Source organism: Myotis myotis, unplaced genomic scaffold (assembly GCF_014108235.1).
Source record: "Myotis myotis isolate mMyoMyo1 unplaced genomic scaffold, mMyoMyo1.p scaffold_m19_p_11, whole genome shotgun sequence".
Classification (NCBI taxonomy): domain Eukaryota; kingdom Metazoa; phylum Chordata; class Mammalia; order Chiroptera; family Vespertilionidae; genus Myotis; species Myotis myotis.
In genome coordinates this window covers 11,607,225-11,626,678 of record NW_023416315.1, presented here as the reverse complement: position 1 = coordinate 11,626,678, position 19,454 = coordinate 11,607,225, and the positions used below count along the sequence as shown (strand labels likewise).

Here is a 19,454-nt window from a genome sequence, read left to right as displayed (position 1 = left end):
AAAAGAGGCAAAAATGTGAAATCATTTTGAAAAGCTGAAGCTACCATGCACATGTGGAATCGGATAGCACACTATGGTGTTTCCTTACAGTCAGATTAATCTGCATCTCCTATGATCTGGAGGTGAGAGGGCAGTGGGAGTAGAAGAATGAGATCACAGCTTTGCTATGTCATGAACTGCTCTGGAGGCCTGCTACTCCACGGGGCAGGTGTTAAGAATTAGAAATATTTTTATTCTATGAGTCTCATGTTTATTGATTTATAAGTGATAGAGCTTCAATCTTAGTTTTACAGCATTCCAAGCTTTAAAAAAATTTGGAAGTTTGATGCAATTTCCAAATACCAACCATATTTTAGATTTTTATATAATATATCACATGTGGGAAGGAGAATCACTAAATTGTGAGAATGGGTCTGTCTGCTCCCAAAAGGTTGAAGGTTGGTAGATTAAACCACTTTTTAACACAATGGTGAAGAAAATTGCAAGGGTTTTGTTTTTTGTGTTTGTTTTTTTATTCTACTGGGGAAGATATATACTTAATGGATCTTTAAATGAGGGCTTTGCTAGTTTTCAGGTACTTGAGAAACCAAGTAGTGTGTAGTGTGCTTTCCTGCCACGGCCAGCAGAGGCCTCCATTCATTCCTAAAGGCTGGTTCTGGGAAGGAGACTGCTGAGTTATCAGCTCAGATCAAACATGTGATCACAACATGTTTCTGAGAGTCTATTCAATGCTTTCAGCATATGTGCCCCTATCAATGGTACTTGCTCTGTGCCATGTATCAGAAGGGACTAGATAGAAGTTTGTCTCTAATGTGTACCTAATGTAACAGTTGTTCTTATATCTGAGCGAGGCCTTCCTGCAACTCCTGCCAAGGGCACATCGGTTCTAGGGGTGACATCGATTTTGACGAGACATTTGCAAAGAAGCTGGGCTTGTGACTTTATAGTAAGAAATAGTGCAAGGAACACTGTGCCAGTTCTGAGGCTAGCCCCTAAAAGGCTGTGTGTGCTTCTATTGTTAGAATTAGCCTGGGCTGGGCTGCTAGAGGGATGTGAGAAATTCAAGGCCGAGAGCTCAGCTGTGCAGCTGACAGCCAGCACTACAGCCTCAGAACTGTGAACCCATAGCTGAGCCACCTAGTAGACACATGAGCAGGCTCAACCTAAATCAGCTGGATTAGCCCATTCTAGCACAACCTCCCTGCAGACCTGCAGAAAAATGATTAATGATAAATAGCTATTGTTTTTAAGCCATTAAGTTTTGAGGTGGTCTGTTACACACAGTAGCAAAATAATACACCCTAATTATAATTGTAGCAATCATAAGGTGATAACTGATACTTATTTCATGAGGAACACTATTATATTAAAAATGTTTTAATAATATGAGATTATATGGCCTATTTTGGAAATAATTCTCAGATATTTCTTGATGCTTAATGGAATTATATAAGACAGTGACTCTTCCTATGATGTTAATACTTCTCTACCAATCGATTCTGTTTTTACAAGAAATGTACACCAAGACACAAAGTATTAACTCACAGTCCTTCTGCAATGCACTCTAACGAAAGAACATTCCCTCTTAATTCCTCTTTGTTACTTGCATTGCCTTGTGGAGTTAAAAATGTTGGTGGCCTCTCTCTACTTGATTTAGCTGCAAACGAGAAAATCAATATGCATTAAAAGTTATGAATATGTATTTCTAGAAACACAGTTCACTGCCTAAAAATCTAATCCCTTTTCAAAACTATTTAACATTGTAAAATTTGTTAAAATACACATGCACACTCTTTGCCTTACAAATAGCCATTGCTCACTTAGCCATCCAGGAATAGGAAAAATTTTGGTTGCATAAACACTAATAGTAAGAACTAGTCTCCTTTCATATATTTTCTTAATTTGTAATATTTTAAAGGAATTTTTTGTGTATAGGTAAATTTTCACAATGCAGACATAGAAAGGAAAATCATATTCTCAAACTAAACATCACGTAAAATTAGTGCTCAAAGCAAAATTAGCTGTCTACTTCCTAGAAGATGTTAGATTTTTCTGAGGGTATGACTGTGGAAGGGCTATTCTGGTTTCCACCAGGGACAACATTACACTCAATTCCATTGATTAATTATGGAGATAAATCTGTGGTAGATGTCTAATATGTCAAAGTCCTCAAACTGCAAGGCTTATAGAAAACAACACAACACAAAACAAAATTAGAAAGTTACTAATAGAGGTCTGGCAAGTTTCGCCACGAATTAAGACTAATAATGGAGTTAAAGAAATTGAAATTGGTTTCCTCAATGAAAATATAAAGAGGGCTCAAATCAGAGATCTCTGGGAGATGTATACAGGCCACCTTCCTTCTCATGGGGATATTGCCTAAATGTGGTCTTATACTCTGGTGAACTTTGAGAAAAACTTAATGTAGAAAGCAAACCATATTCTGATTCTGTAGCCCTTTACAGTTTTCAAAACTTTAATGCATTAACTATTTGATGCTCACAAAAACTGAATACTGTAAAATTATAGTTTTCCTAAGATTTTAAAGTTAGAGGCAATCTTACTCCTCTGAAATCACTTTGGGCATGGTTTTGAGGCCTATATCTTTCAGGAGTTTATTACACTAAAAATAAAATAAAACAGGAGCTGTGGCATGTCTATTCTGCTGATTAATAGAACCTTAATGTTTTTTACTTCATACTCAAAGGTAAAAAAAATAATGCAGCAGAAATTCTGCCTTCTAGATAATTAAGAACACCCCATATCCAGAATTCCTAATTTTCAATGATCAATTCTGTACCTGAAATCCACATTTCCCTTAAGGAAATCAAATTCTTTTCTTTTCGAAAGAATGAAGTTAAATGCTCTATTTTGTAAAAAATTACTTCTACTGAAGATAATGACTGGGTTTTAAACAAAATTAAGAGAAATACTGTTGCTAATTATACAATATTCATAATGTCATGTGAAAACAGATGGGAAGTGTGATGACTTGCAATCAAAACCCACTTACTGTTAGTTGCTAAAGGTTACTAAGACGGTGAAGAGTTAGTATTCAAGCAGGTTAATGCACTTTGCCAATTATTTAGTTCATGAGAAAAATTTATGAACAAGACAAAAAATGAAAAATCTAATTCTGAACACACATGAACATTTTTTCCAAATTATGTGAAATGATTCTTTGCATGAAAACAGCTATAATAATTTTCATTATTATACATACAACATGGAAAATGTTTGAGTGGCATGTTTGCAAGCTTATAGCTAAATTTCACAAGAAACATACATTTATTCTAGTGGTAACTAGGAATTTCATAAAGAAATAAGGTTAAATAGCCATGGAGGTGAAGTTAGTGAACTAAATTCTACAATGAAGGAGAGATTATCAGTTACAATCACCATAACTCACCACCATAAACCTCAGTGTCACTCAAATTAGCAGCTATAGTGTCATTCAATTCATCCACTGAAATAAACAGAATATTATGAAGAATGTAAAAAGTAGGGGAGAAGGTATTGCAAGAAAAAATATTGGGCAATGAAAGCAAACACATCCAGCTATGCTGACCAAGTGCCATCCCTACGAACTAAAAACAGTGCTTTACATTGTACATGACTAACTCATTAATTTACTCAGTCACCCCTAACCAGCATTATGTGAACATATAACTGAAGCTGTAGGTTTGCCCACTGAAGGCCTCATGGGGCATAAATCACACGCAAATGCGCAGAACTTCAAGTGAATTCACAAAGCTATCAGGAAAACAGTAACGTTAATGATAGCAAAAATTGCAGAGTATTTAGGGCATATATGCATGCTCTTTATAATACATACGGCAGCACTTTAGTCACTATATTCACAGGTAGTTCCCTGATCAATGAATCCGTTTACTTAAGTCAGTAGTACTTAATGGTTAATATGTTTTACACATCATTGAAAGACAGATTCAGGGAGCTAAACACTTACCTAAAATCACCTTCACAGAAATAGGTTGCTTCTGCTGTATGGTTTGAGTGTGGTTAAATCTGGCGTAACAGATATAGTCTTCGCGGGAATCCTCTGGGAGAACATTGGAAAAATAAAGGTCTCCATTCAGACCCTGGGAAACCCTCTCACTCTGTGGAAGTCTTTGAAAGGCTGGGGAAAGGCAGAGAGACAGCCAGACCATTCTATCATTAAAGCGACCACTTTCCAAATTAGCAAGACAAATGTATCTACCACTAGTTCTATGTATTATTAAATCTCCAATTGTACCTGTGGACCTCAATTTCTCTGGATTAGGACAGAGATGAGATTAGAGTTGTACAGTGAAGTGTTTTATTTAGCAAGCGTAAACCAGAAAAAAAAGAGTTTGTGTGACTTTTCGTAATATTTAAGGTAATCCCTAAATATGCATATATACACACATGCCTTAGAATATGCATTAAGTAAGCTTATAAGGATATTAACCTGAGTTTCATCTTCACAAATGGCCAGACATCAAATACTGTGAGAGCACCTACCTGTGAACTAGGCCCTGTGCAGGTGTCGGCATAACAGGATCCTTACCCTGTCTGAGCTTGTCTAACTGAAGAATCAGGCAAGCAAAAGGGCAATTAACAACAGGGTGCAATAATGACACTATTTAATACTGCAGACATGCCCCTCAGAAGCCCACCTCACCCAGCCTTCCTTACCTCCTCTACTTTTCCTTTTCTGAGTTACGTAGCACCTTCTAACATACAACATATTGCATCTGTCATATCCATAGCTTACTGCCTGTCTCCCCGTGCCAGAATTCAAGTTCCAGGGGGACAGAGACTACCGCCCGCATGTCTACCGATGTAGCACTGAAGCTGCACCTTGCCCTGCATAGGAGCTCCCTAATTAAATCAGCAACTGTCAGCTTCGTGTTTAACCATTTACTTCCTCTCAGGTCCAGTTGAGAAACTGTCTAGCTTCAGGCATGAAGGGAAGCTTTTCTAAGTTGATGAAGGATGCAGGGAGGTGAGACCACTGATGTGGGCGTGAATTTACACTGGGCTGGCTAACATGCATCCTGAAGCTTCTGACTCAGTCCACAGAGTCTAGACTGGGAAAATTCTTCAGCTTTGAAGTGAAAGAACTAGGAAAAATTGCACATCCCAGGCCCTGGGCCAGGTTGTATGGGACCAGAGGATTTCTCCAGTCAGAGTCACCGCTGTGTTCCTCCTGCAGCAGGTGCCCTATCTAACATTTCACAAAAGGCAAACTTATGGTTCAAAGCCTGCAGCTCCCTTGGGCAGAAAACATGGCAGAGAAATGTGGAGCCAGAGCCAGAAACAGGGCTGGTTACCCATGTTAATAAAGTTTCTGGTCAAGACGCAAATTTGGCTGGTGATTGTAAATTCATGGTTTTGAGTCACTAATCCCTAGAGAAAGAATTGTTTTAAAAATAACTCATAAAAATAATGTACATTTATTTAGTGAATACAGAGAGTCAAAGATAAGCATGCATTTATTCTCTTCCATTTCTCCTGCTGTATTTTATTGCTGACGGTGGTCAGTAGATCAAATTAAAGTGCCCACTGAATTCCTTTGCGTTACATTTAAAAAAATGTATGCAGATAGAATAACTTGATAATGTCATCTTGCAAGAAGGATGCTATCCAGGTCTGAATTTTTCTCATATTCCAGATGTAATTTTATTTGAAAGATCCAGATGATATGCCAACAGTCTAAAATGTATGTAAATGACATAGCGAGCAGTGCAATATGGAAAAAAAATTAGTTATTTATTCATATGATTCTGAAACTATACATGTATCTTTACTAAGTGAAAAGGTCATCATTTCTGAATAAGAACCAAGGACCAAATACTGGCCTCCCTTGACAGTGACATTTAGATACTGTTATTCTCAATGTCATACACCAGACATTTACATTTGATTTATTGCTTATTCTTTCAAAATCAGTAAAAGCAATAATGGGAAAGATATGTTTGCTCATTTACTCATGTATATGTTTATTTTCCATTTCTTCATGATACTTTCTCTGAGTGCTTTCAAATAAGAGTCAAAATGGAAATTAGATGTTAGAGCTAAATTTTATTTTTGGTAATATGTACAGCACATGACTTCAGAAGAAATCATGTCATTGAGAATAAAATATATTCCCAACAAATATTTCGCTTGCATTGCCACCCTTACACCTAGAGGACTCCTGTCAAGGTCAACAGGAACCTCCATGTTGCCCAAATTCAGTAGTCATTTCTCAGTCAGATCAGAAGTTATATGATTTACCAGCCGCATTTGAAACAGTTGATTGTTCTGTCTTTTTAAAAAATATTATTTTTATTGTTGAAAGTATTAAAGAAATCCCCCTACCACCACCATTGCCCCCCTCCGCCCTGCTCCTGCCCCCTCCCGAGGCCCTCATCACACTACTGTCTGTGTCCACGGGTTATGCATATAAATTCTTTGGTTAATCCGTCTTGTTCTGTCTTGTCTTGTTCTGTCTTCTTAATACTCTTTCTTTGCTCTCTCTTTGTTCTCATCTTACCACAGTGACAGCTCCTTCTAGTCTATTTTGCTGGTTTCTCCCTAAATTCTTGGTTCCCGGAGGGTGCCTGTTCTCAGTCCTCCAGGCGTTGCTCTTACCACCTGCACTCTCTCCCTCCCGCCCTGCTCTCCTCCAGCTTCTGACTCTAAGAAACTCCTAAGGCAAACACTGTTGACTGGAGCTCTGAATCTTTTTCTGACTCTTATAGCTCTGACTCCTGCTGGGCATCTCCCGCTGGGCGTCTCATTAGCGTCTCATGTTTAAAGTCCTGATTTCTCACGTTTAAAGTCCTGATTTCCTGGTTTCCCAGCAGAACCATGTGGGGCCCATCTGTAAGGTAACATGCTAACCCCATGGTCGGCAAACTGGGGCTCGCGAGCCACATGCAGCTTTTTGGCCCCTTGAGTGTGGCTCTTCCTAAGCCTTAGGAGTACCCTAATTAAGTTAAGCAGCTTTCCTATCACTCTCCCCTCGGACTCACTGAGTCTGGCCCCACTGGCCTCCCTGCTGCCTTTTACACACACCAGGGTGCTCCTGCCTTAGAGGCTTATGCCAGGTTTTTCCTTTGCAACCAAATATTTAGGGGCCTGTTTTGCTCTCATTCCATTAATTCTCTGCTTAAAACTCTGCTGATTTTCCTTAGTACTGATTGCTGACACATACTTTCAACAGGCATTTATTGTCTGCTTCCTTCTCCACGCCCATCTATTCCTACAGCATAGAATATAAGCTCGGGGAGAGGAGGAAATTTGTTTGGTTTATTTAGAGCAGTGCCTGGAACATAGTAGGTGCTCACCAAAATCAAATGAATGAATGAAATGACATTTATTTCAATGAGCATTTATTTTCCTGGGCATCTCTAAAACATTTTATAAACATTTTATGAATCACAAGAGATAATAATTTACTTTGACAACAAATAATTGTCAGACTCTCGAAGAAAGAAATTCATATTATTAAAACTTACAATTATCCATCCAGAATATTATAGCTGGTGGTAATCCAATTGGAGGTCTGCAGGGAAGTACCAAAGACTGGCCACTTCGAAGTGTGATTGGTTCAAGTTTTTCTTTGGTCCACAATGGTGACCCTATGATATGAAATAACAACTTCTAAGTTATTTCTGGATTGAAAAAGAAAAAGAGCACTAGAAAGACAAGCTAAACTTTTGGGAAAATTGTAACTCCGCATTTGTGTACATTAAGATAACAAGAAAATAAATTTTAAATACAGTGTTGAAAGTAAAAAAAAAAAAAAAAAGAGAGAAAGACAATTTTCATTCTCTGCCATTATTAGTATAAATTCTGAGTCAGTGATTCCAAGCCTAAGAGCTTATATTAAATAAATCATTAAGAAGATACCTAATAATTTCATTACAAGCATGTTCTTTACAAAAGAATGGAAAACGCTTAAACGGCCAAAGACTTGTAAAACAAATAACATAACTATACACCTACACCTTTTAATATCATACAGTATTATATAAGTATACTTATTGATAAAACTGATGTGAGAATATACATATCGTAGTTAAGTCAGAAAAGGTTATAAAATAGTACTTCAGAATGAGCTCATTTTAAACACATACAAACATATCTAGGAAAAAAAGCAATAATTATTTTCTTGAATGGAAGAATTCATGAGTAACTTTTAAATTTATTTTTTATTTGGAATTAATTTTTTATGTAATGAACATATATTACATATGTAATTAAAAAAGCTTTTAAAATGACTAGAACTGCCAATGGTCATTTTTCTTGAAATACATGCTCTTGCGCTGTTGAGAGGATTTGGGTATAGAACACTGCAAAAACAGCCACGTAATAGCAAGGTAGTGAGGCCACTCTATTTCTACCTGAATTTTGAAACAAGAATGTTTTAAAAAGATAACACACCTCATCACCCATTTCATACTGAATTTATTCCATCTGGCTGTAGGAAGTTTGTTCATACATACAATACATAAAAAATCAATAATTAGATCAATTTGGGAAAGAAACACTTTTCTTACCCCGGGTGTTTTTTTTTTATTATTATTCTGGACCTGTATAAAAGACATGCTAGACTGACAAAGAATTAGGCTGAGGAACTTAGGGTAAAGTGGAAAGGAGCAATAATTTTTATGCAAAACAAAGTCAGATTATTGGAATCAATGCTATTACTAGTATATACTCGTAATAGTATTTGGATGACATAATAGATGCTGAGTCTCAGAGCCATGCTTTAAAAAGAGCCACCTGTTGGTGGACAGGTCCCACTTACTGGACGGACGAACAACAATGTTGTTAGAAATTGCAGCTCCACGTTCGTTCCTGGCTGTGCACTGATAGACTCCTTCGTAGGTCTCTGCTTTCCCTTCGCTCATAATGTTAATTATGAGGGTTCCCGAGCCAGCCTTCATGGTGACGAGAGGGTCTTTATCTATGTCAAAATGAGTCCCATTTTGGGTCCAGGAGAAGCTGCCCAAGACATAAAAACAGGATTACGTACTCTTTAACAAGTTCCTAGTAGTTTATGCGTTTTCAGAAATAGTTATTAGATTTTGATATTCCGTAAAAGTGCAATAGGCTTCACACCTAAAACGTTTCATTGAATCATGACTTACAAAAGAGTGCTGGCCACACATTTTAAGGTACATGTCTTTATTAGAACTACCCAAAAATCTGACTCAATAAAGAAATCATGCACACAAATTGCCTGTCAGTTTTCAAAGAAATACAGAAAGGAGGCTTCCTAGGCACACTATCTTAACGCTTCATTAGCATTTTCATTGTCAACTCCATTGTTCATAGAGTTGACCTATCTACAACAATTTGCTCTGGGCTGAAATGTGACAAGGAAGGCCTTCAAAGTAATCAGACAAGTTTCAAATTGCCAAAGTGCAAAGTGTAGGATGGGAAGAAATACTAGTTCAGTGGCGTTTTAAATGTTGGTTATTAAAAGTGGTAAATCTATATTAATGTATTTTGAGAAATGTTTAATTCTAGAGATAATTTCTATAAATTCCATAGGCAGTATTTCAAATTATCAACTGAAATTCTTCTTTCTCAGTTTTATTTATATAGAAGATTTTCTTATATAAAAGTCACAGTGCTCGTGTAACTAAACACTTTATAACTAGTCACAAGGGCCATGCTCACACAAAGGGATACTTGTCTAAACTTCACTGTTTTCCAGGACCGCTTGGATTTCCCTTCTCACTGCTCTCCTTGTAGTAAGAGTTGTGACAACTGCTAGGGTGGGAGGCAGTATGGTGGGTGCCACTGGCATATACTCAGTACAGGTTGGAGATGCTGCTAAATAACCTACAATGCCCAAGACAGCCCCCCATTCCCACAACAAAAAATTATCTGTCCACAATATCAATAGTGCTGAGATAAAGTACAGGTAAAACTAAAGGGAACTCCACCAAATTATATCATGTTAGGGCTTGAGTGTTAGAGTGTTTCTAATATGTCAGACTATATTGTTTTGAAGCAAGCCTTTGATGAAAGATTTTTATATACCTCAGTATTTAGTATACATTTATTTTTCCCTCAGGTGCTAGTCTGTGCTAGTTTTGTAAGGCCAGCAATAGACAAATTCAGAAATAAAATATTTGAGATTCAAGACGGTGGCAGATTAGATGGACGCTATACTCACCTCCTCCCAGGACCAAACTGGAGTTTTAACTAAAGTATAGGAAAATCACCCCAAAGAACCAGCGGAAGACTAGCTGGAGAGAGGTCTTACAGCCAAGGACTTGGAGAGGAGGACACATGGAAACTGGTAGGAGGTATGGAGGTCCCAGAGGGATGGCAGGGCACTCACAGGCAGCAGCTGAAGTTCTAGAAGGATATCTCAGCTGTGCAAGGGTTCCCCTTGAGAAGTGTGGGGTCTAAACCCCAAGCCAGACTCTCCAGGCAAGAGTGCCAGAACTCGGAAAGAAGCCTACAATAACATCTGGCTGGGAAAAGCAGGAGGTTTCTGTCCCTAGGGAGAGATGGCTAGAAATGCGGGCACCCTCTTAAAGGGCCAAGGCACAAAATTTAATTTGTAGTCACTCATCCTGGGATCAAGTGGAGGGAGGGCAGAGTGGACTAGAGCTGTGTGAGCACAGTCTGGGGTTGGTGGCACTGGGAAGAGAGCTGAGAGGTCAGCCACCAGGATCCCTGTGCTGAGTCATTCCCCTACGCGGCAGAAGCCATCTTTCTCAGGCAAAACATTCCCCTCCATGCAGCATCAGCCTGGGGGGAAGCAATAGCTCCAACAATTGGAAGTGCTCCCATACCACCCTGTGGACCTTCTTACACCATACATAAGAATAGCAAACTCAAAATGGATAAAAGAGTTAAATGTTAGACTGGAAACCATAAAAATTTTAGAAGAAAACATAGAAGTAAAATCTCAGACATTCCACTAAATGGGAGAACATATTTGCTGATACATCTGATAAGGGGTTAATATCCAAAGTTTATAAAGAACTCATGCAACTCAACATCAAAAAAACCCAAAGAACAATCCAATTAAAAAATGGGCAAAGGACCTGAATAGACACTTCTCCAAAGAGGACATATGGATGGCCAATAGACCTATGAAAAGATGCTCAAAGTCATTGATCATCAGAGAGATGCACATTAAAACAACAATGAGGTATCACCTCACACCTGTCAGAGTGGCTACCATCAACAAATCAACAAATGACAAGTGTTGGTGAGGTAGAGAAAATTGAACCCTTGTGCACTGTTGGTGGGAATGCAGATTGGTACAGACATTGTGGAAAGCAGTATGGAGTTACCTCAAAAAATTAAAAACGGAACTGCCTTTGACTCAGTAATTTGACTTCTTGCAATTATCTAAAAAACAAAACAAAACAACAACCCCAAAACACTAATTCAAAAGAATATGCGCACCCCTATGTTCACTTCAATGCTATTTACAATAGCCAAGATTTGGAAGCAGCCCAAGTGTCTATCAGTAACGACTGAATAAAACAGCTATGTTACATTCACTCAATGGAATACTATTCAGCTGTAAAATGGAAGAAAATTTTACCCTTTGCGACAGCATAGAATAGATTGACTTGGAAAACATTATGCTAAGTGAAATAAGCCAGTTAGAAAAAGACAAATACCATATGATTTCACTCATGTGGAATTTAATGAACAAACTGAACTAACAAGCAAAACAGAAACAGACTCATAGATAGAGAGCAGGCAGATACCTCTGGTGAGGGGAGGTGGTGATGAAGGAATTGAGCAAATAATAAAAAGAAAGAAAGAACTCATGGACATAGACAACAGTGTGGTGATTGGGGTGGGGGGAGGTGGAAGAAGGCATAGGGGGGATAAATGGTGATGAAAAAAGAAAATAAATAAATTTTAAAAAAGAGATTTTTAAAAAAATTGCAAATCATGTATCTAATATAGCACTTGTATCTAGAATATATAAAGAACTCTCACAACTCAATAATTAGAAGACAAATAACTCAATAAATGAGCAAATTATTTAAATAGATATTTCACCAAAAAAGATATAGAAATATTTAATAAGCATATGAAAAGGTGTTTCACATTGTTACTCATTAGAGAAATGCAAATTAACATCTTTTCATACTCACTAGAATAGCTAAAATCAAGATAGACAATAACAAGTGTTGGAGAGGATGGGGAGAAATAGGAACATTTATACATTGCTGATGGGGACGTAGAATGGGAGAGCCACTTTGGAAAATGGTTTGGTAGTTTCTTAAAAAGTTAAACATATATTTATCATAAAACCCAGAAATTACACTCTGAAGTATCTACTCAAGAAAAATAAAACCAAATGCCTACACAAAGACTTGCACAGAATGTTCACTGCAGTATCATTCATAATAGCCAAACATTATGCCAACTGAAAGATGCCAAATGTACAGAAGAGTACATGTTATATTCAATTTAGATGAAATCTATGGAGAAAGAAATTATATTAGGGCCTGAGGCTCAGGGTAGTGGGGAGATTTACTGCAAAAGAGCATAAGGGAACTTTGGGGACAAAGGAAAAGTTCTAAAACTGAGTGGTGGTTGTTGCACAATAGCCAATTGGTTAAAAATAAGCAAACACTTACAATGGGTAAATTTTACGGTATATAACTAAAGGATATTTTTTGTTAAAAAAAGAAAGAAAAAATTTAGAAATTTTCACTTTTTATTATTAAAAATCCACATTACATTTTCATAATAATAACCTAACTCTCCCAAGTTCCTATATATTACCGGACAAGTTATCAAGCATCCACTAATTAACTGTGGGGTCATGGGTAAGATATCTAGAATTACTAGGGATCAGTTTCCCACCTATAAAATACATTCATTGGACCAGATAATCTCTAGCATCTCTCCCAACTCATGCAGTGCTCATTGCAAGATCCATTTGGAAAATCTTGAGTTACTGAACCCAGCCAAGTTAGTAAACCTACTTACAGCTATTTCATAGTCCTCTCTAGAGATAGGAAGGATCTGAGAAATCATCAAATTCAAGTTCTTTATTTTACAAATACAGATACTGAGGCCCAGAAAAGAGGGATCTGCCTATGTCCTAAGGCCATGAGAGCCACTAGCACGCTCTTTCCACATCTCCCCACAGTTTTTAGCGCATTTTACAGAAGGGCATGAATACAGAAATGCTACCTGGGTTTCCAAAAAAGGACAGACTGTAAGTAGAGGGACAAAACGGTGAACCTACTAACGATACTTGGAAGATGTGCAGGACCTGAAATGAAGCTCATGTTAGTGCCAGTGCTTACGCTCAGTACCGTGACACCCACCTGGGCGGAGGCTTGCCTTGGGCCTCACACTGGATTACAATATTCTCTCGAGGGTCAACAATGTAATCTTTTGGAGACTGTTGAGTGATGGTTGGAGGTTGTACCACTTAATTGTAGAAAGAAGAACAATGTAAAGAAATACATCACTTAATATCATAATAGCCATCATTTTTTTCTATAGCAAATCACTTACCCCAGACTAAATATGCTCCAAATGCTTTTAGTAATGTCTATGGTGGCAGCACCTGCCCCAGTCGATTCTAACCAGCAGTCTCCTAAAACTTGGAAGTCAAGGAATAACTTCCTTTGGTAACCCATCTGCACTCACAAAGCCCATTTTCCCCCACTAAAAGATTGGGAAAATAATTACCAATACAAGTTTAATATTAGGACAGTTTCTTTTCTGATGTAACAATGAGAATTTGCTCTAATTCCTTTGGTTCAAACAGGCCTTTCAATGAAATTTAAGTGATGATGCTAATTTGCATTTCTTAGTAAAGAGTAACTGACTTATGCTCATTCGTGAGCTGATGTATGTTAATATACAGAGTGGGGCAAAAGTAGGTCTACAGCTGTTTATATGGAATATTATACAATAGTTAATAAATAATAATACAAGAATAAACTTTGTGTTTCGCATACTCACAACTGTAAACCTACTTTTGCCCCACCAGGTATGTTGGGAACAAATAAATTTGAGAACTGAATGTTTAAAAGATGATTAAGTTAGAGACTGGACATGTCTTATTAGAACCAGGATTTAGGTGGCTAGTAGGAACAAAGGTAAAAGTCTTATTTAGAAGATAAATAGATTTGGAAGTTCTCTGTTACAGGAGATAATATTTTCATTCCACTCTTCAAAGTGTTACGTGATTATTTATTATCAAATCATGGTGCAAAACTGTTATTGACCCAGAGCAATTTAATCTGAAGAATGCTGGTTTCTGGACATCCAACACTCAATTCACTCTAAAATTACCATGTTCTTTTTGTGAAATCAGAATCAGGAGTGTTAGAACAGGGGAGGACTAGAGCAAGTATTGATTTCAGCTTATTGTTTTGCTTAGGGCAGCAACTAGGCTTGACTAGGAAGGCACACAGCAGAGAAAAGAGCCAAACTCTCCGGGTAGAAACCACTGACTTGCATACCTCCATGGAGAGCCATTCATATGGACCAGAGTTCCTCAACCAGGGCAGTTTGTCCCTACCCCTTGGGGGGACATTTGGCCATATCTAGAGATGATTTTGGTTGTCACCTCTGAGACCAGGGGTGGTACTGGCATCTGTTATTGCAGAGGCCGGGGTGCTGCTAAACATTTTACAATATATAGTGCCCCCCTCCTGAACAAAGAGTTATCTCAATCATTGAAGTTTTTCATATTCTCCATCTACCCTTTCCTTTGCCCATGCTCTGTGCTTGCTTTGGGAAACTCTTCCACTGCCACCCAAGTGTTTCCCTAAGCTTAATAACTGCGCTCTGCTCTTGCCTTTCTTTACTGTGGCGAATTGTGGCCAGAGCTAAATTTATCATTTTCACATCGAATGTCTTATAAACCTGCAAATATGGATCTCTTGTGTTGCTTGGTCTCCAGCCTTGCGCTGTCCACCAGACATCTTTTACTAAATATCCAAATGACACCTAAAAACAGGTCAAAAGATGAACCCATTGCTGTCTCTTTTTTTTATTGTGCACCTATTAAATGCAGGATACTGGACAGTATCAATTTCTCCTCCCTTTAGTAAGATCTGTCCCCCTCCTTGGCCTCCTGATGAGCCAGCTGCTCTTCGCAGCCTCCACCATGACACAGAAACCTCATTCTTCCAGCCCTGTCAGCTCCCGATGTTGGCTAGCAGTTTGGTCTGGTGGATAAGAACTAGTGTGTTTCTTTCTTACCAGTTTTGAGACCTCAAGCAAATTTTTTAACTTCTGTAAGACCTAGTTTCCTTAGAGAGAAAATGGGGTTTCAAAGTAGTATCTAATTCCTAGAGTCACTAGAGGATTAAATAAAACAATCTGTGTAAAATTATTTGTATATGCCAATACTATAAGGTTCAGTAATGTTAGCTATATTTACATTATTATCACAATCATTTCTATTTGGACCAGCTTCACCTTTGAGTGATTCTGTATGCTCTGGGGGTATAGAGTTTGGGATGATGGAAAGAAACCTGGAATTTCACACCCAGGGAACAGTGAACATAGGTGGTAGGTGAGGGAATTCTTAGGAGTGACTCAGCCCAATTCCTCCTTCTTTTCTGCAAGTGGTAGAGGTGGATGACTAGTGGTATCAGACCCAGAACTTCTACTCATGTGTTTGCAATAGAATTGGCTTAGATGTCACCCTTAAGGAGTTTACCATCTAGACCTACCTATTTGAACAGTGCTTAGATCACCTAGCAACTAACACATGTTTTGAAGTAATATGTAAAAAAGGTGGTTTCACATAATTTTCCTGGTTAATCCAACATCAAAGGATTTTTCATTTGCCTGAAAACTCTTTTTTTAGGCAGATGATAGATGCTGTTCAACTGGTGCCGAGGGGCAGCAGAAGTTTTTGCTTAGAGCAGGCCACTTGGAAATGCTGTGAGGGAGGGCTGTTTAGTGCCTTTTTCACACTTCAAAACAATATTCAAATTCTCCAGGCCATTATACCAATGGCACCTGGAAACACCTCACTACACGGTCCTCAAGCTGAAGAAGGATAAGAGGGTATATAGATGCCAACTGGATGAAGCGTCTGCATGCATCCAATTTCTAAAAGGTACCAAAAGACATGTCTGTATTCCAGCATTCCAAAAAGCATTTAGAACCAGATAGTCATTTTCTGTAAATTTAATGAATTTTCTCATTGAGTTACATCAGAAGTGAATAAAGCACAGACATTAGTAGAACATAGTATTGGTAAATGAAATATAGTAATACCTGAGTCTTCAGAATTCATGCAGGAGATATATTAAACTTGCTTCTTGGTATTTTAACATTTAGCCACAATAAATACACATGCTTAAAAACACGTTAGTCACAAAACATAAAATTGTGCATTTAATTCACACTATTCATTCAAAAACAAAGACATGGCCAAATTTTCGCATTGCCTAGTAATTGCCAAAAGACACTTACAGTCTTCAAGAAGTTTTGCTTTTTCCCCATCAATATCAGCAGTTGAGTGGGCAAACAGGATTAAAGAAAACCAGATGTTAGTAATAAGAACGTTAGAACCCTGAAGATAAAAGGGGCATCTTGACATGATTTGACCTAAAAAACTAGTATAGCAGAGCTTGAAGTTGTGAAGTGGTAGGAGAAAGAAGCTCCCATTCGTTTGTTTATTCCTGTAGCAGTTATCCCATATCACACACGGAAGAACAAAAACATAATTCTTCCAAGAATAAGAATGGCTATTTCCATTCCATCCATGTTGTGCTGGACAAGTAATTATGTTCAATTTGGGAAACAGCTGAAGTCTACAATTATTCTGAGTTGTCACACACTGTGTAGTGTCTGATCCCACCATCCGAGACATCACTATGCACATGATAATAACACTGAACAATGGGAACATGGCCACAATGACAATGTTCCATCCAAGACAAATCCAACACTGATTTCAGGTTTTTATATTTCTATGGTTAATACCCATATCTGTAATAAACTTTTCAGATGGTCAGCATATTTCTGCTTTCAGAATTCCTCCATCACCCAGGGATTGTCAGTAGCCGCACCAAGGAGCATCTCAGGTAGAAGGGATGTAAGGAATAGGGGCAGGGAAGCAATCACATGAGTACGCAATTCAAATGATTCTGCAGGGCTGCCTGGCACTAGCACTTGCAAAGGTTAATGAAGGAGCCCCTGGTTGTCCTCGACTTTCTTTTCATCACGGTTATGCCTCTTCTCCATCAGCAGCAATAATTGAGTGAGCCGTAGGTGACTATTTCCTTCTGATTGTTAGATTGAACAGTCAGATTAAGGGGGAATAAAACATTTCTCTCCAGTGCTTTTATCTCTCTCCTACATACCTCTTAGGGCAAATGCTTACTTCAGCAATCCAACTCCAATGAGCCTAAGTGATCCTTTTTTTTTTTTTATTGAAATTAAGGTAATTGAAAGAATGTTTTGAAAATAAGCAAAATATTATATTTTTTTGTACTTTAGACTATAGAGGCACAGCAAAGGAATTCAACAAAGTGTGTTTCCACTGGCAGTTGCAACCTCTTTGGCAAAAAAATGACATCCCAACAATCGAATAGCCCCGGGAAAGTACTATCTTCCTTGCACCTTGGAAAGCTTGCCAAACGGATGTTCTATTCAGGAAGCTAATGGATTTAAAGAAATCATGCAGATTTAAAGAATAAATCAATTCTGAAGTTTAGTAATTGTCCAGATTTGAAATTCTAATTTCAGTGCAGGAAAAGTGATCAGTTGAAACCAAGCGTTGTCTTCATTTTTCATAAATAGACCACACAGACCAGGGAGAGTCCAGCATATACTTAACTACTAGGAAAAGAGGAGGCTAATACAGTAGCTGTTCTTGCTCTATTTTAAACAGTGTTTTTGCAGATGACTTGTTGTATTTTCAAAATTTACATCTTGAGCCTGGCAGTGTGGCTCAGTGGTTGAGCAGTGACCTATGAACCAGGAGGTCATGGTTCAATTCCTGGCCAGGGCACATGCTGCAGTTTCGGGCTTGATCCCCAGTAGAGGGCATGCAGGAGGCAGCCGATGATGTTTCTCTCTCATCACTGATGTTTCTCTCTCTCTCTCCCTCTCCCTTCCTCTCTGAAATCAATAAATTATATATAAAAAGAAAAATTAAATCTTGGTCTTTGTTTTTTAAACAAAGAATGCTTTAGATAAGACGCATTTCCTATATCTAAATTAATATTTAAGATTCAACAATCAAAGGTGAATTTTGTCTTGCCTGAAGAGAAATGAATTATGCATAGTTTGGGGATGTAAAAGTGGTGTGGGGTTGGCCGAGAGACTACCCCCCATCTTTTCTAGAGCACTCAGTATATGAGAGGGTGGAGAAGTGGGGGGGGGGGCGGGTGTAAGCGGGGAGGTCTCCACGATCATTTTAAAGTAATTCATATAGTTTTCTTGCAGGACTTCTTCTATAAAGAGTCCCCTGTGGGGAGGATCAGGGCAGCCCGCAATTCACTCCTTCTCAGGCCAGCCCCTACCCCCTGGTATACAAAAGGCACCTGGGGGCGCAGAAAGATAATGATAGGGCGGGTGCAATGTGTCTGATCGTTTCAATGGCCATTTCTCTGGTGCGGTTCTTTATGAACACCAGGTGCTGAAGGTAAAAGCGAAATTAATTTTGATTAGCTTTTCAGTATCACACAGACACCTTCTCCATTCACACAGTTCAGAGTAACGGTAAATGCTGGGGAGGTTTTGACTCCCGGGCCTAAAAGCTTTAAAACGTTAATACTTACAATCGAGAGGCACATCCAGTGCACTAATCATCTGGCACAGGAAGAGAATCAGGGGCACTCTGCCTGCAGATAAGCGCTTCTTTTTCGGCATTATTTCCAGCTGCATTAGCTTAACTCCTGCTGAGACCCACAAGCTGAATTTCCTTTTCTTCTCTCACAAAAGATGTGTGTGCAATGTCTAAATAATTTTCATGCAGGAAACTGAAAAAGGACAGAATAAAAATTATAGTGTATTAAAAAGAAGGAAATGAAGAGCGGAAACCGGCAGCAAAGAAAATCAGTCCTGGATTATACATGAACTCTAAAAGCGAGCTAATTTTTAAATATTTAACTCTCGGGACTAGAATAATCATTTATTCATAAAGCAGCTGAAATCAGGTCAGAAATATTGGTAGTGATGCTAAGCAAAAATCTGTCTACTCTGCTATCTTTATTTTTCCATTTTATTTTTTACTTATTTTTTTATAATAATTTTTTATTGTTGATGGTATTACAGCAATCTCCCATTCCCGCCCCCCCCCCCCCTTACCTCCCTCCTCCCAGCCCCTACCTACCCCTCAGGGTCTTCCCTACCCTATTAACTGTGTCCATGGGCTATGCGTGTAAGATTATAAGTTTCTTAGTTTCTCTCTTCTGGTCCCCCCAACCCCATGTTGAGATATGTCAGTCTGTTCCATGTCTCTGTGCTTCACATTTTTTTGGTCAATTCAT

General features: G+C 38.3%; 1 protein-coding gene across 25 annotated transcripts in view; it reads right to left on the bottom strand.

The window, feature by feature from the left end:
- Positions 1 to 19,454, bottom strand: part of NRCAM (neuronal cell adhesion molecule) — a 255,311-nt gene that overhangs the window by 51,504 nt on the left and 184,353 nt on the right. For 13 of the 25 annotated variants that reach the window (XM_036327473.1, XM_036327498.1, XM_036327472.1 and 10 more), the window contains 8 exons: positions 18,744 to 18,944; positions 16,429 to 16,446; positions 13,308 to 13,413; positions 8,783 to 8,979; positions 7,488 to 7,610; positions 3,968 to 4,138; positions 3,410 to 3,466; positions 1,546 to 1,657 (listed from right to left, as the gene is read on the bottom strand). In XM_036327473.1, the coding sequence (XP_036183366.1) occupies positions 1,546 to 1,657; positions 3,410 to 3,466; positions 3,968 to 4,138; positions 7,488 to 7,610; positions 8,783 to 8,979; positions 13,308 to 13,413; positions 16,429 to 16,446; positions 18,744 to 18,849 (890 nt within the window). In that variant the 5' untranslated portion in view covers positions 18,850 to 18,944. The remainder of the gene's footprint in view (positions 1 to 1,545; positions 1,658 to 3,409; positions 3,467 to 3,967; positions 4,139 to 7,487; positions 7,611 to 8,782; positions 8,980 to 13,307; positions 13,414 to 16,428; positions 16,447 to 18,743; positions 18,945 to 19,454) is intronic. The other 12 variants (XM_036327476.1, XM_036327478.1, XM_036327484.1 and 9 more) reach the window with 3 other exon arrangements.